The sequence below is a fragment of the Osmerus mordax genome, chromosome 3, assembly GCF_038355195.1.
Source record: "Osmerus mordax isolate fOsmMor3 chromosome 3, fOsmMor3.pri, whole genome shotgun sequence".
NCBI classification, from domain to species: Eukaryota; Metazoa; Chordata; class Actinopteri; order Osmeriformes; family Osmeridae; genus Osmerus; species Osmerus mordax.
Genome location: NC_090052.1, coordinates 21217856 through 21242924, shown reverse-complemented (window position 1 = coordinate 21242924; position 25069 = coordinate 21217856). Strand labels below are relative to the sequence as shown.

Below are 25069 nucleotides of genomic sequence, written 5' to 3'. Positions count from 1 at the left end.
TACAAGATCGGGATACTGCAGTTATTTTTTTCTGGAATTATCAATCTAAATTAATGCACTGACTAATAAAGTAAATTGTTAAAACTCAAACTTTAGATTTTACAGGGGCACAGCAGATTTATACTGGGGCACAGCAGATTAATACTGGGGCACGTGCCCCAGTGTAAAGGGTCTAACAATGCCCCTGCCTTAGGGTCACTGTTACTCTTAAGGCCACCCTTTCCTAATATTTCCCTTTGTTTACTTACATGGCCAGTCTCAGACACATGTATATCTTTCCACAATAGTACAGTATTTACAGAGCATTGTGTTCATTTTCAGTTTAACCAACAAATTTGATGGCCTGACTTTATTTCTTAGCATTTGGCCTAAATGCCAACAGCCAGTCAACTATCAACCACCTGGACTCTGTGCTCAGCCCAGCAGTCAGTGTCTCTCTACCACCCTCTCCCCACCCTGCTGAGCTCTCAACAGTGACAGGAAAGTTCAAACAAGAGACTTCAGTTTCTGACAGGCAGTGAGAACTGTGTCAGTGGTTTAGCAGCACTCCCTACTGTGTAAAAGACAGCCTTAAGGTAGAGCTTGGCATGGCACAACCAACCGAAAACAATCTCCTTGACATTCGGCTCATCAGTACTGCTATACTGTTGTGTCAACTGTACTAATTCATACAAGGAAGTTCCCATATGGAAACTTGTTAATAGTTGCACCTTTGTTGATTTTACTTCTTTTTCGTGACATGGAATTGTCATAACTGCATGAATAGGATATGACAGAGGAGTACAAACCCTTCCTCTATTTGCAGGAAGGAGGAAGTAATTGAATTACTCAAATAGAGGATTAAACCTCACTAGTCGAACGGTGCTATAAGTTCCATAATGTATCCTGCCAATTTACAGGATCAATGAGGTGTTTATGCCAAACCACCTCCATCTAGTGGCCAACTTGTGCATAACTTGCGTTCAGGTCAGTGGCCTGCTGTTTAAGGAAGCATGACATACAACCATATGGAAGTCAGGTGGCTGAGAAGTTAGGGAAGCGGGCTAGTAATCTGAAGGTTGCCAGTTTGATTCCCGGCCATGCAAAAATGACGTTGTGTCCTTGGGCAAGGCACTTCACCCTACTTGCCTCGGGGGAATGTCCCTGTACTTACTGTAAGTCGCTCTGGATAAGAGCGTCTGCTAAATGACTAAATGTAATGTATGGAGAATCATTTGTAATAGGTAAAACTCCCAATCAAAATGCAGCAGAGAACCTCACTCTCAGCACAGTATTGACACAGAGTAACCTTGAGAAGACCAAAAAACTAATTCTTGATAACAGCATTTTATTGGTTTTCCTAATCAATTATAAATTCATGGACAAGTACAGCCCTGCAATTAATATCACAAGAGTCTGGAACAAAATAAAGAGAGGGAAGAAAACATCAGCTACAAATGTTGTGGTGACAAAAATGAGGGGAAATATAAAGTTAAACAAAGAAACCATGCTAATCATATGGGGGCAACATTAAGATGTAGTGTTTTGTACATTTTTGTAAACAATAGGCATGTCATAAAAACAATATGGCAAGTAACAGAAGTTACCGAGGAGACAAGCCCAACTGAAGACTGAAACACTGGTAGGCATTAGACAATACAGAACCCTAAAGCAATACCATAGCCCCTTTTCCAGGTCCCATCAACATCATTTATACAAGGTTTAAAAATAGTCACACAAAAATGTGTTTTGAACAAACAACAGCATCTCTGCTACATACATCAAACCTTTTATCCTTTGTCCCTGGTTGCATGTTTTCAGTGATACGAGGTATATAACAGGTAAATTCTAACTTAATTTACCTCACACCCATTCCAAACATTGCAAATAATTCTAGTGGTCAGTCATTGTTCCCTATGATATTGCAACATTGCAGTCATTCAGCCATGTTTTGTGATTGCGTAAGACATAGGGCCATTGGGCAATTTAAAGAAATCTAAAATAAAAGTGAAAATATCCAGCGCAAAAAAAGAAAAAGGCTGGTTGTGGCTATGGAAGACAACGCCATAATTGTTTGAGTCAATTCAATAACAGAAGAGCAAGAAATTACAAGATCACTTTTTGCATGTGAAACATAAAAAAAGAAATGCCTATTTTAACAATTTCCCTACTGGCAAAGATTGGTCAACCCATTTCTCAGCTAGTAGGAGTTCTCTCGGTGCTCTGAGAAAGCATGCCATCTGTGAACATGTGTAGTTTTTTTTACTAATGTGTATTTCAGATCATAAAATTTTCTGCAATGGCTACAAGGCTGCTTCTGCTTCATTACACAGGATATTCAGCCACACATTTATCTAATTCAAATAGTAAAGCAAACCTGCTAAACTGGGTAATCATTTAACTAAAACTAGGGGCGTGAAATACATGATCCCATTTTAATAGGTACATTTTCTTTAAAAAAAATCCCCCCTCCCTCCCCATCTAAACCAATCCTAAACATCTTGAGAAAAGGAGACAAGTTATTTAAACAAATTCTGAGACCAACCCAACCTCCCCACCCCACCCCATCATAAACTATGCAATGCCATCCAAATGTAGGGCTTACCAATCGAATAAGACCCCCTCAAATCCCCCCCCCTCCCCCGCAAGCCTGCCGACGCACAAACCCACCAATCTCACGTCTCCATAGAAACCAAGTCTGTTTGAGATGTTGGACCTTCCATGATCTGTTGGGGAAGTTTCTCGAAAGTAAGAAAAACTAAAAAAAAACGGCTCAAAGTGCTAATTGGATTCATTTAAAAGAAAGTGGAGAGTTGAGGAAGAGAGGGGTGAAAATGAGGAAGGCCATTCCATCGCTGCCCAACAGCTACCTCTATTGGCCCAAGGAAAGCCCTAACACCAAATCTGCTCTCCCAAAAACGACAGGGAAAACTAATATCCCCAAACTCACTGCCCTCTCTCCCTCCAACGCAACTGGCAGTCCTCCAGAGGGATTATATCTGTTATTATACATATATATATTCTTATAAATATATATGGCCCTTATTGAAGAAAACACGAGTTTCACATTGACAAGAAAGTACCATAATCTCTCTACAGCTAGGTGAAAAGTGTTCCCAGTGTCTGTGTGCTGGCAGCAGTCTTATTGTTGCACTCATTCACCAAGGAATAAAACATTAAAAAATAACAAAGCATCGTCTTTGTAGTTGCGAACGTACACCTCTGAAATGAGTGCTTACTGCACCACAGGATTTATCCTTGTACACTTTTTCCTGAGTAATACTTTTATCCTTGTAACAGACAATATCTGAATTCTATTTTTTTTTTTTTTTTTTTGCTATTTCAGTTCTGGGCCTGTCATCTCCAATGTTATCTTACAAATGTAGTTGATTGGTTAAACACTTAAACACTTAAGCTTAAGGGAAAATAAAACAAGTCCATCGCTACTTTATAGTCGCTTAAAACATACTTTTCAAACTAATGATTAACAAGCAGACCTAAAATAACACTAACAGAAAATGAATACAGACCTTTCTTTACAAAAAGTATATCAACTAGAATTGCATTTGTGGGGAGGCCTAGCAGACCTGATCAAAGGAGATGGGTGGGGCATATAAACACAGCATCAGTGTAATAATTACAAAACATCACCTATAAAATAAAATAACATAAAATAATAATAAAATAGGAGCTCAAAAAAAAAAGAACGATAGAAGACCAAAACATGAATTTCCAACAGAATGTTATCCCCCTTCCAGGCCCTCATCTATAGCTTTGGCTTGTTGGGGTTTTGGAACCTGTACTGACTGGCTCGTTGACGTCGGCTAGCAAGCTAGTATACCCTGAGAATTCTGAGACAGGCGTCCTTATCCTGTGGTGGTCCACCTCCCCGTTCGAGTCATTGCCGTAAGACATCGGGACGCGTCCGCCTGACTTGAACTGGGACCCGAAGGCCTGGGCAAAGTTCTCTATCTGGTAAGAGGCCTTGGAGGAGTCTAGGTCCTGCGATGGGGCCAAGGGGTAGCTCTTGGAGGGTTGGGCCTCCTTCTGACTGGCCAGGTCAGACGGGCTGATCTGGTAGGAGGAGGGGGGAGAGGCGGAGTGCTGCTGCTGCTGCTGCTTCTCCATCTGGTCGGTGAGCTCCTGAGAAGGGGTAAGCTGCTGGTGCTCCAGGCTGCTCAGGTGGAAGCTGTGCTGCGGAGAGGAGCTCGAGAGCATGGCGAAGTGGGACTTTGGCACAGAGGAGGGCAGGGATGGGGAGCCGGACTGGCTGTAGCCACACTCCAGAGGGGACGTAGTGTAGACGTTCTTGTCAGAGTAGAGGGGGTTGCCATGGTGGGAGGTGGTGAAAGGGCCGGCGGTAGGCGGGCTAGGGCCCAGGGGAAAGCTGGCGCTGTGGCTGGTGCGCTCCAGAGCCTGCAGCAGGAAGCGGGAGTACTCGTGCATGATGACCGTCTTGTCTCCGGACGGGCTGGGCGAGTCGGCGTCGGGGCCCAGGTCGGGCCCGTCTCCTGAGGGAGGGTGCAGCTCCACGTGCTGGTCACTGAGGTCAAAGTGCACGTCGTGGTGCGAGCCGTCCGGTTTGTGGGTGTAGTGGTCCAGCAGGCTCTGCAGCACCTCATCGGGGATCCCCGACTTGTCGTGCTTGTCCACGCCCATCGAGGAGTCCAGCATGCCGAGGGGCGCCTCGCCTTCCATCACGCCCGACACCACACCCTGGATGACCGACTGCTGGGATGATAGGTGGCCCATGTTGACGTCGTAATCGTTGCCTCCGCCGCCGCCAGACACCCCGGGGCCGGACGCGGCGTTGTTATTGGCTGCATGCAGGTAGCGTCTCTTCTTGAGGAACTGCATAGCGTCGTCATAGTTGCTGCTGGTGGGGCCTGGCTTGGGGCCGGTACCCTGCAGAAGGCCCAGGCCGTCCATACCTCCACCTGAACCCTGATCCAGGCAGCCCTGCTTGGCCGGGGCCAGGCCTCCCTTGTCCATACCCTTACGGTTGGCCTTCTTAAAGGCCATCTTTGGGGCTCGGCCCTGGTGCCCCTGATGCATGCTGGGTCCTGGCTGAGTGGAGGACACAGTGGGATTCTCGACAGAGTAGTCGTGGTGGGTGTAGCCTCCGGACAGCGCAGCATGGATGTGCGAGTCCTCCATCCCGACCGCTGCTGCCGCCGCCGCCGCCGCCTTCTTCCGCTTGCCTCCCTCCCCCGACTTTCTGGATTTGCCTCTCTTTCGGCCAGAGGTGCCAACATTTCCCTGAGTGATTCCGTAGCTGCCGTGACCCATGTCTGAACCGTCCAGATCCATCATCCCAGGCTCCAGACCCCTCTTTATGGCTTCTCCGCAGGTTCGCTTGTGCTTGAGCAATCGATCCGTCCTGGAAAAATGCTGCAAAGGCATTGAAAGCACACATTTGAGCAAGGCTCCTCTCATTTAGACCCGTTTTTCCCTTTCTAAACTCATTCAACTGATACCAACCAACCTGTCTGCAGAGTGCATTGTGTGGACTGAGGAACACCACTAGTATGGTTCATGAGTGTGTGTGTGTGTGTGGAGTCAGGGAGTCAGGTGGCTGAGCGGTTAGGGAAGCGGGCTAGTAATCCGAAGGTTGCCAGTTCGATTCCCGGTCATGCAAACTGACGTTGTGTCTTTGGGCAAGGCACTTCACCCTACTTGCCTCGGGGAGAATGTCCCTGTACTTACTGTAAGTCGCTCTGGATAAGAGCGTCTGCCAAATGACTAAATGTAAATGTGTGTGTGTGTGGGGGGTCACTGACCTGTTGGCAGGTGTCACATCTGTATGGCTTCTCTCCACTATGGGTCCTCTTGTGCCTCTCCATGTGGTACTTCTGAATGAAACGCATGTTGCATTGATCACAGCAAAACGGCTTCTCTCCTGCCGTGGAAAACAGACAAACATTCGATGGGTCATCATCTTCAGGTCCACCCAACATCCACGTCGCTCACAGATCACGTTTCGTTCGCACTCACCACTGTGGATCTTCTCGTGCCGCTGGAGAAGGTATTTCTGTATGAAACTCATGTTGCATTGGCTGCATCTGAAAGGCCTCTCTCCTAAAACACACACACATATTATGGCTACTGTGGAAGACATGGGATTTCCACAGACTAAACACTTCCCTAACTGACACCGAACCCCTCAATTTCTTTCAAGAAATGAACTCAAATGCACAAGCAGTACAGCACACACTGACAGCGTCAAATATCAGATAAAAGCTGCACAACATGTAAAACATCACCCCAAAATACGTCAAATGATTTGCAATTGAAACATGTGAAGTGTAAAAGAGCCTGAGCCATATGAAGGTCGGTTGGGGGTACCCGTGTGGATGAGAACATGTCTGCGCAGGTGGTAGGAGCTCCTAAAGGAGGCATTGCAGTGCTCACAGATGTGGGGCTTGGTGCCTGGTGACAGACTGCCCCCATCGGCATCCAGCAGCATTGATTGCTGAAGTATGAAGGAGAAAGAGGACAGGGTCAGTTTCATTCATCCTGTCTCCAAGGTGAACATTTGGAAACAATTATTAGAGTTATATATTAAAGACAATTTTTTTATTATATATATTTTTACGCTCTATTTGGGGGATCAAAACGAAGTTTTTATAATTCCTCTGTTCAGTAAATCAAGAATATTTGTGATTATCTAGTGTTAAAAGGGTTTGCGTGTGGATAAAGTGGGCCTAGGAACCTTTGCTTCTCCTCGTTTCCTTCTGGGCTTCCCCTCCGATCCGTCCCCATTTGACCTTCGACCTCTCCTCCCTGTGGACTGCTTTCCTGGTCGACTCGGCAGCTGTGAAGATGACAATGGGAGAGAAGCAAAAGGAAATCACTTGAGTTTTCAAAACACCCCAACATGCTCTTGCTCCCGTACCCTGTGGAAGCTCAGAGAGCTAGAAAGAAACCAGGAGGTAATGTAATAAACCTCTAAATGTATGGCCTACATCATCTTTCACAAATTTTTGGGTGAAATCTTCCGTTTACCTGCAATCTTAAGCAAAACGGGTGGAGCCTTTATTTATTTTTTGACTTCATTATTCAATACACGCGTCAGTCTGAAAAGCCCTCTTCAAACAAAGGATTTGCATTAATTTCATAAGAGGCGGTTGGGAGATCTGCTAATCTTCAACACAGCCACGGCCCCCACCTCTTCTGTTTTATATGCTCCCTTCTGCCATTTTTACTTCAATTAAAACTTTATTACAGAAAAATGGCAGATTCACAACAGCATTTGTAAAGAAAATCAGGGTGCACGTAAACTGCGTGTGCGAGACCGAGTCTAAAGGAGCTCACAAAACAGTGTATTAGATTAGGGGAAAGCTTAGCCAAAACAAACCTACTCATTTCCTCTACTCAATGAGCAGAGCACAGTGGTCTCAAAATGGCTGAACACTCAGATGTATGTCATTATCCTCAGAACAAGGAGGACCATTTGAGGCCCCCCAAAAAATACACATAGCTGTAGGAATTCCTAAAGGAATCCCCCCCTCCCAAAAAAACCCCTGCATATGCAGTTTAATGTAGCTATAGGTTTCTGCATGACAAGCTGTGAAAGATTCAGTCTTTGTAACAGTTCCTGATACAAGGAATTATGCAAATATGAAGTTGTGTTTGCATTCACCTTTAATATAAAATAAAAAAAGATGTATATATAAAATGTTTGTTACTAGCATGCCAGGGGGCCTGATACTTGTGCATGTGCACAGAAGACAATTGAAATGCAACCACAAACAAGACAGCTGTGTCCTTTTCGATACGTTTCCATTCATGCCGACAGACCAGATGACGACATCATCCTGGGACAGAGTGATTTATATATATTGTATTGGAAGCCTCCTGTAGATTTATGCCAGCATTACCAGCCCTACTCAAGCCCCGCCTCCACACCCCTCCTTTCTCTCAGCACATTCTCCATCCTTCTAGCAGGACAACCAGCACCCAAAAGCAATGTAGCAGTCTTCCATAGCTATGCCCAGCTGTCATCCTTAATGTGACTTAATGCACTTAAATCTAAAGATTGGCCTGTGCGGACAAAATCATATTAATTAATTAATAATAACACACAAAAATGTAAGTTCACGAATGAAATGAGGTGCAAATGTAGAATGTCGTAAACGATCACACAGCTCAGCATGGCAGCGGGTCTTACATTGCTCATACTGAGGTCGTGGACCAGCAGACTTTGGTGGCTGCCCAACGACACCTCCATCAGATCGCTGCTCTTGCCAGAGCTTCCGGGGTACAGTGGCAGCCTGTAGTCGTGCTCAGACAGCTTCTCCTGCTTGATCCCCATGGAATGGATGTAGTCCCCGGTACTCCCACACCCCATGGGGCCTCCCATGACACCCATCCCGCAGTCAGGAGAATCCCGCTCCTTCTTCAGGATCATCTCCTGAGGTGGCATGTCCTGCATGATCGAATGGGAGGCCAGCCGGGTGAAGCTGGTCACAGGGGGCAGGTGGCTGAACATGATCATGCCAGGGGCGTAGTTGGAGTCCATGCCCCCGTTGGAGCGCAGGAAGTCATTGCCTAGTTTGTCTTGTATGATGCTCATGATGGTGTTGGGCAGGTGGGCAGACTACACGGAGCACACCTGAGACACCCTACAGAGAAGCAGAGAGGTTGTGTTGGACAACAGCAAAACACACACACACAGCCAAACTGCCTGCATTACTTTTACACGGCTAAACAGAGTCAGATACACTTTTTATGAGTCTTGCACTCTCGGTCTTGCAGTCTCAGATATCCAAATCAAGTCTTTACAAGGACTACAAATGTGTGGGTCAACGATATATTTTCAATTAATGACTAACAATATTGCCTCTTTACAAGAAAGGTACGAACAGAACATTCTGCCAATCGCTCAATCGGAGCTAAATTTAGCAGTGAAACCTTGACACCAGACATCGCCATAAGCAGAGAGGATTGAACTTGCATGTTAATCTGTTTGATGGGCCTACTTGGCCCAGTCATCCAATTTGCATGGATTTATCTGTGAACGAGAGCCTTGACACCAGGAAGCCGGATTCCAACATTCTGTTACATACACATTAAAGTACATGCATCTATTCATCAAAAGTATATATACAATAATTACCAGAGATGTGAGATTAAGACTTGATGACAATAACACAACTCTGTCTAAAAAGGTAAAATAAACATCAAATGACTTAATTAATAGTCTGTTGGTCATTTATTCTGTTCATGTTGTAGAGTAAACAATAGAAAACTGGCTACAGGCCACAGTGGACGCATCTGAGAGGATCAGGTTATCCTCTCATGACCTTAACTATGAGGAAAAGGCAAACAGCAATGGCAGCAATCCATTTATATATCCTAGACTAGAGTCGGTCTAAAATTGATGCATTAAGAGAGATTCGGATACAAAGGTTTCACTGGAAGTAAAACAAGGTCAAAATGAGAAATTAACATGATAATTGATCAGACATTTAGATGGATGATTACTAAAAGTATTAGTTATTTTTTTACTTTAAAGGATTCAGGAATGTTTTGTTGAGTATTTAGCAAAAAAATATCCCTAGATGAAAAAAGAAAATGTATTGCATGACCCAAGACAACTTCATTGTCTGCAATGCAGACAACCATTTGCTCATGGCACGTAGCTAGTTAGCTAAGCTGGCTAGCTAACTTGTTAGCTCGTACAGGACGAATTGTTTTCTGGCTGGGAATTGCGTTGCTTTTAATCTGAGAACTCTACCGTACAGACACAAATAAACTTTTCCAGTGAAAGATACACGAGTTAACGGAGCACTGCAGACAAAAGCTGCGATTTTGGCATCCATCGTGTGTTATACACACTCAATCCAAAAATACTTAAGAGCTCTGGAAAGCTACCAAGCAATTAGCCATTTGGCTAACCAGTCTGCCGGGGCCCTTTGTGATGCTGGATCATGCAATTATTAATACGGCCATTGCCATAACACCATATACTAAATAAAGTGGTCTGCAAGTATCTATTTAGGAACTTTAAATTCTAACCGCATGCGGAGATATAGATTTCCCGTCTGGTATCCTTAAATCGGTTCCATGTTAGGTAATTACAAATAATACCGTTTTTATTGGAGTCCTTGTGATGAGTTGGCTTGTGCGCGCAAGCGTTCTAAGACAAAACTGTCGGCAACATTCGATAGCCTAGATGTAACACTATAAATAACACAGAAATAATCGCCAGATCACTTCAATCCGTAGCTGGCGAATGTTAAAATAAATACTGCCTGGAATGTCTACCTAACGAATAGGCAATTGTGGCGAGAAAAGACGGATGGTGCGACTCAAGCAGCAACGTTAACCCCCATAACAAATGGCCCATGCAACTCGAGCGAACAATTGATGCTCAGCTCCAATGCTACAGCTGGCGAATGCTAGCTAACTAATGTTAATGCGTTGGGCTTTGTTGTCTGTCCCGTACGCATGCTTGAGGACTCCGCGTTGAAATGCACCCAAAATATACATCTTTTAAGTTATCTTACCAGTGCATGACCCCAGCTTTCTATTTCGACTTGTTTTAATTCACCTTCGGTCGTCCGTTTCAATTTTAGAGCCCAAACATTGTTCTCCTGCAGCTGCTGTATTCTTCCATCTTGTCTCAGCGCGGGGAATTCTGGGTTTAGCTAACGGACGGGTCCTGAGAAGAGTCACAGACGGTTGCTTTGATCTGGGACAGGGGAGCAATGGCCGAGAATAAACCGCAGTGCGGGAAGATTTCCTCAGCTAGGATTTTCATTCTCTTTAGTTGTCTATAGAAACAAACACAGAAAACTGAGGTTCTTTATGTGGAATAGATCAAATTAATCTGTCATCGTATGTCTTTGTTCGTATTTGTCTAATAAAAAAAAAGGAAAGAGACATATTTTAAAAAGAAAGTCAAGAAAAAAAACTTTGGCTGAAATAGTAAACTGCTTGGTTTGGTCATTTTAGTTTTTTTGTTTGTAATGTATTTTATATTATTAACATGCTCATGACGTGTACATGTGGAAACATGTATTGTCTGTGGCAGTGTTGTGTGTGTATATAATAGGAACATCTATTTTATCTGTACCACCCCAGATTAATCAACTTGTCGAGGTAAAACCTCGCAGACTTTGCTCGTTTCTCATTGTGGTCATGTCTGAGAGGGTGTCTCTGGATCCCAATTACTGAAGAAATAGGACACGTCTTGTCTTAAAAACGTAAGATGGTCGAGCTCTGGTTTTCAGTGCTGCTGGATATTGTGACACATTTAGATCAAATGAAATCAGTCCCTGAAATAGCTTCACACTAATTAGTCACTGGTCTGATCTCAAGTAAAGAAAGCAACCAAGAAAGCAAAAAAATATATAGGTCTAACAAACATTAAACTAGAAAATGTAAAAATGTAAATTAGTAAGTAAATGTAAAACTGTAATTATGCATAGGCCTGTATATATATATTTTTTACCACACACCATTAAATCTCCTTTTATTCTGACTTTCTCCACACTGCTAAATTGTATAATTGAAATGGAGATGGTATAGAAAGAATGCAGACAGTTTCAGTGGACTGGGTTTACATCCCCCTTCGTACGAATCTTTGAATTCACTCCCCTCTTGAGAGTGCTCAAAATTTGTATTAGCATTCAAGTAATCAGATTCAGCAGCGTGACCATCCTAGCCTGGGGTGTATCTGCACTCCTGCAGAGCTCTACGGGATAGTACAAGATCAGAGTGGGACAGTGTTCACTTATGGGCAAGCATTGAAGGTTCACCTCTGTTTGAACTGAGTTCATCTGCTCATTGCTTGAAGATATCTAGGAACCAGAGATTATTCCGAAGACTTGGTTACCGTAAAAAATCTTTTTGTATTTCGTTTTACAAAACACACAATTGCTCACAAAGTTGTAGGTTGTCTCACTTCAGTGGTGTTTTTGTTCATCTTTCCATCTGTCTATAAGTAGCTAGAGCCTAGATGGGACATTTAGGCGTCATGACTGTGCTCCAGGTAAATCTATCTGCTCTCTGTGCAGAAGTGACCCAGGGAAAAGCTTGCCTGTATCTGCACCAGTTCTTGACTATCAAGGGTGAATAAGGCCGTTGGAGAAACAGGAAAAACAATCTCACATCATTACCATTTCTAGTATCTAAGGCAACTCGCCAGGTTCCGTGACTGCTCATATGATGGTTATCAATTGTCTTTCCTCATCAATAATTCACAATGCATTGCATTATACTCTGTCTCTCCCTCTGTCTGTTCTCCCCCCAAATCCAGAATGAGGATACAAAACAACGAATGTCTGTATGTGATCTGAATTATTACATGATTGTCTGTCATTGAAAGCTATATAGCTGTGATTGACAGCCAAGACATGCAGTAGATTGGGGACATATGCAGAATTGGGGAAATATCCTGTAAGTAACTGTGCATATTTGAATGAAAGGATCCTTTATTCTGAATGAACATTGTACAACACAGTGTTTGTCTCAGTGATCTGTACAAAACTGAAAACATGCCTTGACAAAAAAAGGTTAAAATAGACTAAGTACACAAGCTGCTATCAACATTTAAAATGTATTATTTTCAATGTTCAGATTTTTCTTAATAAACACCATTGATGTTCAGTAGAGGCAAATCAAATAAAAATGTATAGCCCTTTTTACAAGCAATGTCACAGAGGGCTTCACATACGCCCATAGAACTGCCATAGGTACGTCATTGACATATCCCATTTCCCACCAAATTCACGCATTTTGTTTCACTTGATTTGGTGTGGAAGTTGTATAGTCTCTCTGCCAGCAGACTAAGAAGCTTGGATGGAAGCCCAGTGATCTGGCTCCTGTTTTCAGACAGTTTTCTATTCTGACTGAAATAAAATAGTCTAATCTCTCTCATGTTCATGACCCTTGGTCATTATTCCTGTTGGATGATGCTATGCCTGGGGTGCTATAGATCTTCCCATCCTCAAAGTGTGGGTCTCGCGGAAATTAGAAGTCGACCAGTGTGTCTGTAGGCGGAGATATTGAGAAGCAATATCACATTTGATCACCTCATACATATTCATGTTTATTACTGTATTCTGCAGTAACTCCGTTTTGGTGAGAAAAATTTGAAAGCAACTGGATTTCTATCAAAATGTGTTTATGATTGCAAAATTGTGGAATGAAAGTGTGTTATCTCACTACTATAATTAATTTACAAACTCAGACACACTGGGGAGGCCCAGCAACATTATCCCATTACATCCCCTTCTAATAGATTACTTTAATATAAACATATTTACTATCCGACTATTATAATACATTCATACAATCGTTTTCATGGAGGAAGGCAGAGAGAATTACCAGTCTCTCAGCAGTTTAAATAAAGTTAAACCAATTATGTTTAGAATGACACTCAAAACCATAAAATGATAAAGCATAACAGATATTTCATATGATTAGCTCAGATTTGCATATTTATTTAATATAAATCTGGAATTAATAAACAAACAGAAAATATACCAACAACTAAAAACTCCTCTCTGGTGAAACCATCCTCATTTCATTCAAACACATCTATTTACGGTCAAATAGATTACTGGGCTCCCTCGCCCCCTGATGTGACTGATAGCAATGATCATGCTACAGAGCATGAATGTGTGGCTCCTGCTTCGGGGAAAGTAGATGAGTCATCCCATCGCAACAAGCCTAACCTACGACAAGGGCTACTGCTGCAGAATGTTGGTGTCCTTTTGGAGTTCAATCACTGCAATTAAAACCAAAGGGTAAATGTAACATGTAATGCAATTTTTCGCCATGTTACAATTTAGGATCCAACTAGCCTACTACCAAGACACAGCTGGTGCAAAATAGCCCATGCTATGGTAGCAGCCAGATAGCAGGAGGACACATGTGAGGAATTACACATTCGTATGTGGCTCAGACCAACAACAAAAAAACAACAACAACAACAAAAACAACAACAAATACGTTGATCTAATTTAAGACAAGTCCAGGCTCAGCATACATTAGCGATGTGCTGAAGCCTGGCACTGGAAATGTTCTTCGCTGCGATACCATAATACATTCCTTTGTGCAACCTGATTAGAAGAGTGCCAAGGTCGAACCCTCCCCTTAAAACGCCCTCAGGGACTATACCGAGAACATAAGGGCCTGGGTAGTCTTTTGGATCAATAGCAAGCTCCATGGAAATTTAGAGGAGAGATACTACATTTAAATAATTTTCGATGTCACTGAAATGGACCAGAAGCTGTAAAAAAAACAACAACAGTGTAATCGTCTTTTAATGTTTTATAATATACATCAGTCAAAGGTGCGTGTGAAAAGCAGTTTGGAAGAATCTGATGCACATACGTTTCTTCTCCAGTAGATGGCATTGTATGTCTTGAGAGTTGTTCACAGGGTCAAAGCATTCAGTCATTAATTAGGAACTGGAAAGTCTCTTTAACCTAATCAACAGTGGGCCATGACTCTCTACTTTGTTTCCCTAACTGTCCCATTTAAGGAAGCAACACACAACAATAATTAATCAGATCATGTGTTAAAATGAAAGGACACGGATAATTACACCCTCTTAATATTGTTTTAAATTTAAATGTAGTTATCTTGCTTCCTAATACAATTAGTGTCCTCCATAGCACCTCCACCCCACCCACCCACACACGCACACCAAATCCACAAAGAAAGCACACCACCCTCTGTCATCTTCGACAGCCCACAAGACCATAACAACTGTACTCCACATATTCCTAACCCTCCCTCTCCCTCCCCTCTCTCTCAGTCGGTATACTGGCGCGAGGATGTATTTTAGTGCGCCCATAGTCTGAGCGGAGCGCGCAGCTTCCACACCACTTTACCCTGGATGTGAAGACAATGGAGGGTCGCTAAGCATTTCCCTAAGCTTATTATTTTAAAGCTTTAAGAAAGCCAAGAACCGTTTTGGACAACAGAAAGTAAAACGGGATTCTTTTGACCGTGTACCCACATCATTGCGCACAGGGTGATCGGCCATGGTGACTTTTACGCACTGCAGATAACAAGTCTTTGGGACACAAAAGAAACAAAGCGATGTATCAAATGGACGAGTGACTTTCCCTTCATTTCGTGGAAACTACCGAGAAGTCATGGCTGCATTAAGAAGAAAATTTGGAGAGGACTATCAGGTTGTAAATACCAACCGGGGAACCACGTTTTCAGCGCCAGTCAAAAAGAAACGCCAGCGGTTTGTTGAGAAGAATGGTCGCTGCAACGTCCAGCACGGGAACCTCGGCGGGGAGACCAGCAGATACATCTCCGATCTGTTTACCACTTTGGTAGACCTAAAGTGGCGATGGAACTTGCTGATCTTCGTTCTTACTTACACCATTGCCTGGCTGGTCATGGCATCTATGTGGTGGATCATAGCCTACATAAGAGGAGACATCAATCATGGCCACGACTCGACTTATACCCCTTGCGTAGCCAACGTTTACAACTTCCCCTCCGCTTTCCTCTTCTTTATCGAGACAGAAGCAACCATCGGCTATGGCTACCGCTACATCACGGAGAAGTGTCCGGAGGGAATCATCCTATTCTTGTTCCAATCGCTCCTGGGTTCCATCGTAGACGCGTTCCTCATCGGCTGTATGTTCATTAAAATGTCCCAACCCAAGAAGCGCGCCGAGACACTTATGTTCAGCCAGGACGCAGTAATCTCAAACCGAGACGGCAAACTGTGCCTCATGTTCCGCGTGGGAAACCTGAGAAACAGCCATATGGTGTCTGCACAGATCAGGTGCAAACTCATAAAGGTAAGGCAAACAAGCTCCAGCTGCGCTCTGCTCCACCGAGGTATTCACTGCCCATAAACCAACCCCTCCGTCCGCAAGGAGTCCAGGATAATTTAACTCTCCACAACAACACACCAAGATGCTGTGTCCAAGCTACCAAAATAACATTAACATTTGGAAAGGAAAGTTATCTTGCCTATTAATAAGTTAATGTATTTACTGTGAATTGGCCGTGATCTCTTTGTACATTTTAATTTTGTAGAAGTGCATTGCTGAGGATGGGAAAACGCTGTAATACAAACCTGTAAGACTCCTTTCTGAACTGAGGTTAGACAGAATGACAACTCACAAATAGGCAGAGTGGAAACCTCTGCACTGGTTTCACTATACAGGTTAAACCTCACAAAGGGATGAACATCATGTTCAAGACTGGAATTAATCCAAGATTAATTGTGAGCGGGTCCCATCCACAGTATGCATCTTGTCAGACAAAAAAGGATTAATAGAGCATTACAATAATCAGTTAGTAGTGAGATTGACTTGTGTCTGAGCAACAGACAGGTATAACAGAGGTCTGATAAGCCAGGCAGGCAGGGTAACCAGGTGCCCGTCTAGACCAGTGCTGTATCTAGCATTGGTCACCTCTCAGTTAGGGACAGTTAGAGGTCCACTCAGTTTAATGGTTGGTGAAGGCCAGGTATCAGTGAGCTGTCATGACAGGGACATTGGCTTTGAGGCTGTGGTTTGAAAGTGAACAAGAAACATGAGGTATCCGCCATGCATGCACCCCCTCCTGCTCTGTCAGAAGAGTTCCTGGTGCTCAAGGACACACGGTGACATGTAAAGAATCCAGTTATCCAGCAAAGAACGCTTAAAATATTCTTTTTGTTGCGCAAGCTTCTAAAAGGAAGCATGCGATTGAATTTTACTTCATTCAGTTATTGTTCATTTCTCCATGCGACTTTTTTCTTTAATTTATTTGATCTTAAAAATGTAGAATGACGAACAAAACTATATCTAAATGCCACAACACATTGGAAATCCAACAAGGAAAATCTTTGCAAATGAATAATTACATATCCCAGACAAGCGCAAAGCCGTCCTAATATCACTGATTTAATGAAGGGATATTAAACCAATCAGTCAAGGACTACATTGCCATGAATACTCCCCCTCCCCCCCCCTCCTAAGGGAATTTTCATATTGTAAAGATCTTTTTACATCTATGGTGGAGCTCCTGATGAATCCCTCTCTGCGTTAACGCACAGGAGGTGATTATGAGTAATCTGAAGGTTTGCCGGTTCGATTCCCGGCCGTGCCAAATGACGTTGTGTCCTTGGGCAAGGCACTTCACCCTACTTGCCTCGGGGAGAATGTCCCTGTACTTACTGTAAGTCGCTCTGGATAAGAGCGTCTGCTAAAAAATGACTAAATGACTAAATGTATGAACCAGTGGAGTTGCTTTCAGCCACATTCACGTCCAGCGTGCAAAATGAGCTGTAAAGAAGACAAACAGCATTAGTCAGGCACTTGGAGCTTGTTTATGTCTGTGTCCCCCTGTGTTTCCACATCAGCACAGCACATTGAGCAGCCCCAAACTCAGGGTAATGACGCATGCATGCAGCGTGCCCGAGAGAGAAGTAGCCAGAGACAAGGCCAGTCTCTCCAGTGTCACGGGCAGACTGCAGAGAGGACACTGCTTCCCAGGCAGCACAGCCACTATTAGTCCCTGGTGGTGCCAGGATAGACGGAACCCCAGCCTCCCAGACACACCCATCCTTGCACCTTCACTTCACACACCCCATTTACTACCAAACCAACATTGTGCATGTTCATATACAGTATATGTATATATCTGTACAAATAATCATATATGTCTGACTCAGGAGGGAGGTTACTGAATTGTAAATGTTACATTTCATAACAGCAAACAGGGAAATACTCGACACTGGTGAATTGACTGACAAACATCCTAATCTTTGCTGTGCAATACTTGTAGAGAAGTGATGGTGGCGCTGTTGAATCACCCCCTTCCTCTACTCGCCACCATTCCCTATATTCTGTATTTTTGACAATATTCATAATTTCCTGTAAATAAACAGGATATATACGTTTTTTTAATGCCAAAGTCTAGTGTATGACTACAATTGCTACTGATTAATTCACTGTGGTTCCTGTCTGTGAGCCACTCTCCTTTGGACTCCAGGACTACACACTAATCAAAACCCAGGTCCACACTCCAACCACACATCTACACAGCGAGCCGGGAGTCGCTCTGCAGGCAGCATCCTTTTAAGATGTCGAAAGTGGGCGAGTCATTTCAGTTGGAATTTTGCCTGATGATTTGACAGGAATTGTGAGCTGGATAAACTGAGTGACCAGTGTGGATATGATTACTGACAGGCAGCCTGTTGGTGTTTGGGAGAGTGTTGTGTGTTTGCTGGCATTACATGGTGCTGCTGGAGCGATGTGTCTGATTACTGGGAGACTGCTCCTTCTTGCAGGGCACAGAAACAGACCAATCAGAACTGTCAAACGGTGTCACGCCAAACTCCGCTTCGCAAAGCCAAGCTGGCCCCGCTCCCTGTCTCATGGAACAGCTCAGGCACAGAAATGAGACCAGCCCAGAGTGGAAACAGCCCAGCTGAGACACAAAGACACAAAGATGGAGAGAAAGAGGGAGAGAGAGAGAGAGAAAAAGAGAGAGAAAAAGAGAGAGAAAAAGAGAGAGAGAGAAAGAGAGAGAGAGAGAAAGAGACAGAACAAAGAGTGGAAGCAGGGGGGAGGGGGAATCTAAGGGTTCTTTACCGGGTGTTCTCGAGACTGTCTGAGCAGCAGAGTTAGGGGCACCTGGACTTATGGATTTTCCTTTTCTAACAGAACAGAGACAACGTATACAGTGAGGGCAGAATGCTAAACGATGGCCCTGCAGGGATTGAACTCCAAGATGTCTGATATGCTAATGTTATCACAACATGGGTGCTTTCTCTGGACTGCAGTAAAACTATATAGTATTTAGAGTAAAGTACCCACTTGATGTGTGTGTACACACACACACACACACACGCACACACACATACACACGCCCATTCCCTCAGCACCTTCCAGTAAACAAAGCCATTTCCATGCAACATTCTTTTCCATTCCAGTTGAGGTGGTCAAGCGTGAAAAGGGAGAGCTGTAAGTGTGAGAGTGTTATTTTGATTTCATGTCGCTGCTATACAACGGCGTGTGCATGGCCGATGAAGAATGAATGTTTCAGAATATGGATGGACATGGGTGAGAGAATTTCACCCAAATGCCCTAGGGACGACGAACAACGAAGGGATTCATCGCACGCTTTTATATTGCTCATATGGTTGCAACATTTGCCAGTTAAAGGAATGGAGGAATGTCAGACTGGGTTCTTTGGTGCGCCAATGTAATCCCCTCAGCCTCAACTTTCCACTGTGGTGCGGCCTGACAATATTAAGCCCGTTCCTGCTATGGCTGTCCACACAGGAGCCTTCACTAACCACCCCTGTCTGAGCCAATGAGCATCACGCCGCAAATTCAACCCAGTTGGAGAGAAAGAGAGAACCTTAGCTGAGTGTAAAATTACAAAATAGCCCAATTTACATTTCAAAGTAGATCCTATTATTTCCCAGGAATACTAATTTCAGTACGACCGGAAGCTTAGCTAAGACCTCTTCTACCACCTTTTAAACAAACCCTCACCTGGGCCTCTCCCTGTTTGCTGGTCGCTTGCCATCTGGGCCCTGATCGATGAGGGCTCAGAGGGGGAAGAGACACGGAGCTGTGAAGATATGGAGGATCAAGGCTCTTAAGGGTCAATCAATATTGTTCAGCACCTCTGTGGTGGTTAAAAGGCTTTAGAGCATGCAGACCATGCATTGTATCAGTATTTTAGACACATTTTGCATTTAGATGTGCTCGCCACGAAAATCAAGGCCTGACTGTCTGATTCATCCCATCTGGGGAAAGCTTGTTTGTTAGGTGCGGCAGAGAACTTTATATTCGTTTGTTTGAACATGGCTGGAGAATTAAAGAGATGGGTTATGCACCAACAGAGCTATCTCACAATCTTCTACTCTGAGAGTGGAGGGCCAGAGGCGCATGTAAGAAGATTTGCGTGTCAGTGTTCACATAGTCATCCATCGTTTTAATCTTAACCGACAGAGGCAGGCAGTAAAAAGTTAAATGGCTCAAAGCCGTGGTGAAATAACACACACGGAACAACAATGACAAACAAATGTGTTGCCTTCACTGGCCTGAAAAACACTTGACAATGCAAAGGAACACAAACTCCCTTTCTAAAACAAACACAACTTGGGCACAGGGCAATGTACATGGAGGTCAGGCCTAACCCAGAGGAGTCGTAGATCTGCTGTGAGGAGTGCAGGAATCTATCATGTTTCAGTGACGGGGCAGAAGATAATGTGTGTTTTGAGAGGGAGATGGGTTTGCAAGAATAATGTATCTGAGTGTGTTTGGGTATTCTATCAAGGGCCCTCACAGAGGTTCCTAGCATGCAGGTAGGAGGCAGCAAGAGAGGATCTCGAAATAGCATCAGGCTACGGAAAGGAGAGAAGATAGGAGAGGGAGGAGAGGATGGAAGAGGAGAGCGAGGAGAGAGAGGAGAGAGAGGATAGAATAGGAGATGAGGAGAGAAGAGGAGAGAGAGGAGAGAAGAGAAGAGAGGATGGAGAGGAGAGAGAGGATATAGTAGGAGAGAGAGGAGAGAAGAGGAGAGAGAGGAGAGGATGGAAGAGGAGAGAGAGGAGAGGATAGAATAGGAGATAGAGGAGAGAAGAGGAGAGGATGGAAGAGGAGAGAGAGGATAGAATAGGAGAGAGAGGAGAGAAGAGGAGAGAGAGGAGAGGATGGAAGAGGAGAGAGAGGAGAGGATAGAATAGGAGAGAATGAAAGTGGAGAACAAGAAGAGGAGAGGTGGGATGGTTTGACAATGTGGGGGTGCGGTGTACAGAAATGGCATGCGTGTTGGAGGTAGAATAAGAGAGGAAATGAGTGTGTGGGTGGGGGTTGTGGTTGACACAGCATCCTAATTATTTTGAAGGTAGAGCTAAAGAATTGAACACATCTGAGATAAAAGTCGGGAAACTACTATCAACTAATTTTGAAGGACGTTTTGGAGACAGAATGAAAAAGAAATGACTTCAAACTTTCTTTTCAAAGAGTTTAGAACAAGAACACCCCTTACCTTGAAACTACCATAATTGGAAATGAAGAGGAAGTTGAGCAAATGAATCCTTAGCAGAGAGAAAGACAGAGAGAGAGAAAGAGAGAGTTAGGGTGCCTGTAATAAAGATGAAGGTAGGGGGTGGGGTTGGAGGTGTGTGTGTGGAGGTTGGGGTTGCGGCCTAGATGGGTTGACATGGCTTGGCATGAAACGAGCAGTGGTATAAACTACAACGGCTTCGCCGATGTTACGGCTTTGCTCCACATCTCTGTTCATGTGTGTGGTGTGTGCGTGCATGGATCTGCTTGGCAACTTAAACTTGCTGGTGTTCTTTGGCAATGACACTGTGTTCTTGTGCATGTCTTAGTACGTTGGCTTTTGTTCATAAGAGCAATTATGCCTACATGTGTTCAGTTTGTGTGTGTATGACTGTCTCTATCCACTCCTGGAGAGTGTGTTTGCCTCGGTGTAGATCAGACAGCAGAGACCATAGCATTGTGCCCTGTCTTCATCTGGGTAATTAAATACTTCTGCACCAGTTAACATTACGTGGGCAGGGCCTGTCTAAACATGGCTGGTCTGTCCACCCCCCCCCCCCCCCCACCCCCCCGCAAGCTCCCAGTGAATCAATGTGAAGAGCCAAGCCTGCGACCTCCGCGTTCATCGGAGCCATGAATATTTCAAGGAGGAGATGCCCCCTGGTGATGCCCTCTATGTGTGTGTTTTTGAGTCTGTGTGTGTGTGCTGTGTGTGTATAAGTGTGTGAGTTCTCATCTTCCAAATGAGCACAGTAAGCTTGTGGCGTGTGGCTGCTCAGGTTAAAGACAAGGGACACGCAGCACGTGTGATGAATGAGCTGGTGTGGAGATGAGAGTACAGTAGAGAGGAGGAGGCTCTCTGTAAATAACGAACAGGAAACGATTAGACGAGCCGAGAGTCTCCAGAGCAGCCAGGGCCTGGGGCTGTTTTGCTTCACTCTTCATAATCTCACCACCTGTGTTACACTGAGAGAAAAATGCATTTATTCATTTTATTCCATTCTACTTCCCTGACCTCCCGCCCCCCCCTTCCCGTGTCGCCTCTTACAGTCACGCCAGACCCCTGAGGGGGAGTTTCTACCACTGGACCAGTGTGAACTTGACGTGGGCTTCGGGACAGGGGCTGACCAGCTCTTCCTGGTGTCCCCTCTGACCATCTGTCACGAGATCACCCCCAAGAGCCCCTTCTTTGAGCTGTCTCAGCGCTCCCTCATGAACGAGCAGTTTGAGATCGTTGTCATCTTGGAAGGCATCGTGGAGACCACAGGTAAGACCTCTCCGTGCTCCAAGACCCCTCAACTCCCTCCACTTCTCTCTTCTCCTCTCTCTTCTTTTCTTCCATGTACCTTGGCTCCAGGAAGATGCCTCCTTGAATTTGTCTGTACAAACAGTAAGGTAACAGCCCTCTAAAACTCCTGACTGCTCTTAGGAAACAGGCAGTGCTGGAGTTAGGCCAGGAAGAACACAACCAAATGGCTCCCCTGATTGCATTATGGGGGATATTTTGTTACAGCCCGATCGTTTTTATCCCTGCTTCATGCATAATAAAAGCCTGTGGTCATAGACGCGTGTGTCACTTTGATGCATGAGCTGGAGGTTCAGTCAGTATACGCTCTACTCCATTTTTCAAACAGCACAATTCTGGAGTCATATTGAAACAGAGACCTGGTATACGCAGCCGTAAAGTACAAGCAGACGTGTGCATGCCCTCGGCAGAATTAGGACTCCACTCTGCATAAAGCATTGGAATTCTCCCCTACAAGTTCAACATACAAGTACAACAAAAGAAACCAAATCTTTCCCTGTAAGGCATCTTTGCATTTTCTTCTCGTCGCAGGCATTCTCTCTTCTTGTTTCCTTTCCCTTTCATCTGAGCTGTCTTTCCTATCTCCCTCCCTTCCTCTCTTTTGTCATTGTTGCGGGCAGACCCGTGGAGCTGAATAGGCTTAGAACAGAGGAGGGGAGTCATGGCCAGCCAGGCATACAGCCAAGCAGGCAGCACGCTCTGTGCTCTGTTGATAATGTCATTAACACTGGCAGCGGCTTGTTATGGTGTGGATGTAAGGCAGGAGGGGAGGAGGACGGGTGATGAGATGCAGCTCTGCCCTCTGCAGGTGTCCTCAACAACCCCCCCCCCCCACCACCACCACCACCCCCTCCACCTCCCCCTCCACCTCCCCCTCCACCTCCCCCTCCACCACCCCCTCCACCTCCCCCTCCACCACCCCCTCCACCACCCCCTCCACCTCCCCCTCCACCTCCCACATCTTAGATATATGTCCCTTGAGAGGTTTGCCTTCCATAGTGTCCAAGACATAAACCTGTCCAGGTTATCATGGATCTCCCCCGCTTGATAAACAGCTATCAGTCTCCTGGCGTCCTTGCAGCACATCCCAGTGTTCTGCTGCACAGACATAAGAGCTTCATATCGCTGTTCTTGGCTCATGCTGGCACAGCCATCCACATACTGATGAGCAACTCGGTGCGTGTTTGTGTCGATGTGTATTTGCATTAATGTGCAATCTGTCATTCAGTTAGTCAGGAATTTGGTTCATGACTGTGTGCGTATATGTTTGTCTGAGAAATGAGAATCCAAAGCTGGATTTTTCAGTCAAGCTGAAAGGGCATATCATTATGGAAATGCGAGTGAAAGGAATCCAAGTGGTGCCAGTTCTGACTGGCGCCAATACTTTACACAAAGCCCTCTTCCCCAGGGACATCCGACAGCCGCTTGTTTTTTTCCGGAAGCTCTCACATCAATGCAAGACCCACAAAACTGAAGGTGCTGTTGGCGCCAGACACCGTGACACCTGAAGGGACACCGGAGAGAAGAACCAGACTCCCTCCGAGCCGTATCACAGCCACCTACGGGTGTGGCAGGAGAAGGCTTTCCCCAAGCGTGTCATGGTCCAAGACTAAGCCTGGCAGTGGGCAGCATTGGACTGTAAAGCACAGCAATATGCAAGCATCGATATGGCCTGGTGAACTCTACCTATTGACAAGCTGCAGGGTTTTTTTCTCCAGATTTTTCACCTCAGACAAAGGCTCCAGGCCTGGGGTTGGCCGGGGTTGTGATGTCCCTGTCAGTGGTCTGTCACAGAGCGAGAGTTGAGGCCCTGTTTAACACAAACAGGACAGGGCCCTTGACAGAGCCGCTGGGTCGGAAAGCGGCTGTGCTGTCGAGCACTCTCATAAGTGCTTATTGATCTCCAAGGGTCTACCGATACAGAGGGAAATAATCGAAGGTGAAACTGTGTTCAAAGACAGAACTTTGGGATTGTCACTTTGCCATGTTCAGCTTTGAACACAGATCCGAGCATGAACTCGTGAGACACAAAAGTGACGATAAATCATTAGCACCACTGATGGAGGTGCCATTTCAACACGACTGTTGCACTGACGTAGACTTGGGAATGGTGTTCGGAGACGGCTAATCGGCCCAAGGAGAAACCAACAACAGCTAATGATCTGTGTTCACAGAACAAATCTGATCTAATTGATTGAGTTTCGATTTGACCCTGTGTTTATTAGGGTTAGGGTTAGGTTTAACCCAAGTAAGTCAGATTGGTGGGGCGCCCCGGTGAAGACCACACAGGGTCTTCACCGGGTCATCACGTGTCCATCACAGGAGTCCAGTGCTGTCGTGCTTCTGCTCCTTTAGAAAGACCTAACCAGTGCACAGTCATACAAAACAACCCCTCCCCTCTCCCTGTTTATCTCAGGGGACAGTTGCAGCAAAAGCCATTAAGAAAGGCCAATCGATGTGTGGCCATGCCATGGCTGGTTTTTACGAGCCATGTGAGGAATGACAGACATCTCTCCAGTTAGACTTACGACTGGAGCCGTAGTAAAATCAACCTTGCATGGCACCAGGGTAGGTTGCCTGTGCCTGTTTCCTATTTATGAAAGAAGTTTTCATTCCACAAAGCAAAGACATAGAGAGAAGGAAGAATGGAAGGGGATTAAAAGGACAGGATGAAGAAGGGCTTCAATTTTTCTCTCTCTCTTCTCCTCACCTTAATTGTTTCGGAGGTCCACTGAACCACAAGAACCACAAGCCAACATCTGCTATTACAGGCAGACAGAATGCA

The 25069-nt window shown here is 44.9% G+C and overlaps 2 protein-coding genes across 2 annotated transcripts; one reads left to right on the top strand and one right to left on the bottom strand.

The window, feature by feature from the left end:
* Window positions 1-3740: 3740 nt before the first annotated feature.
* LOC136941253 (zinc finger protein 281-like) lies at window positions 3741-10573 on the bottom strand. The gene is made up of 7 exons (XM_067233704.1): window positions 10491-10573; window positions 8150-8603; window positions 6692-6793; window positions 6325-6451; window positions 5974-6057; window positions 5760-5878; window positions 3741-5370 (listed from the first exon to the last, which is right to left on the bottom strand). The coding sequence occupies exons 2-7, from the start codon at window positions 8552-8554 to the stop codon at window positions 3742-3744; spliced, it is 2466 nt and encodes an 821-aa protein (XP_067089805.1). The 5' UTR covers window positions 8555-8603; window positions 10491-10573; the 3' UTR covers window position 3741.
* A 4336-nt stretch (window positions 10574-14909) lies between these two features.
* Window positions 14910-23897, top strand: LOC136940560 (G protein-activated inward rectifier potassium channel 1-like). Its single transcript, XM_067232750.1, has 3 exons — window positions 14910-15761; window positions 22029-22258; window positions 23795-23897. Exons 1-3 carry the CDS (start codon window positions 15096-15098, stop codon window positions 23895-23897), a joined length of 999 nt encoding a protein of 332 aa, XP_067088851.1. The 5' UTR covers window positions 14910-15095.
* Window positions 23898-25069: the final 1172 nt, after the last annotated feature.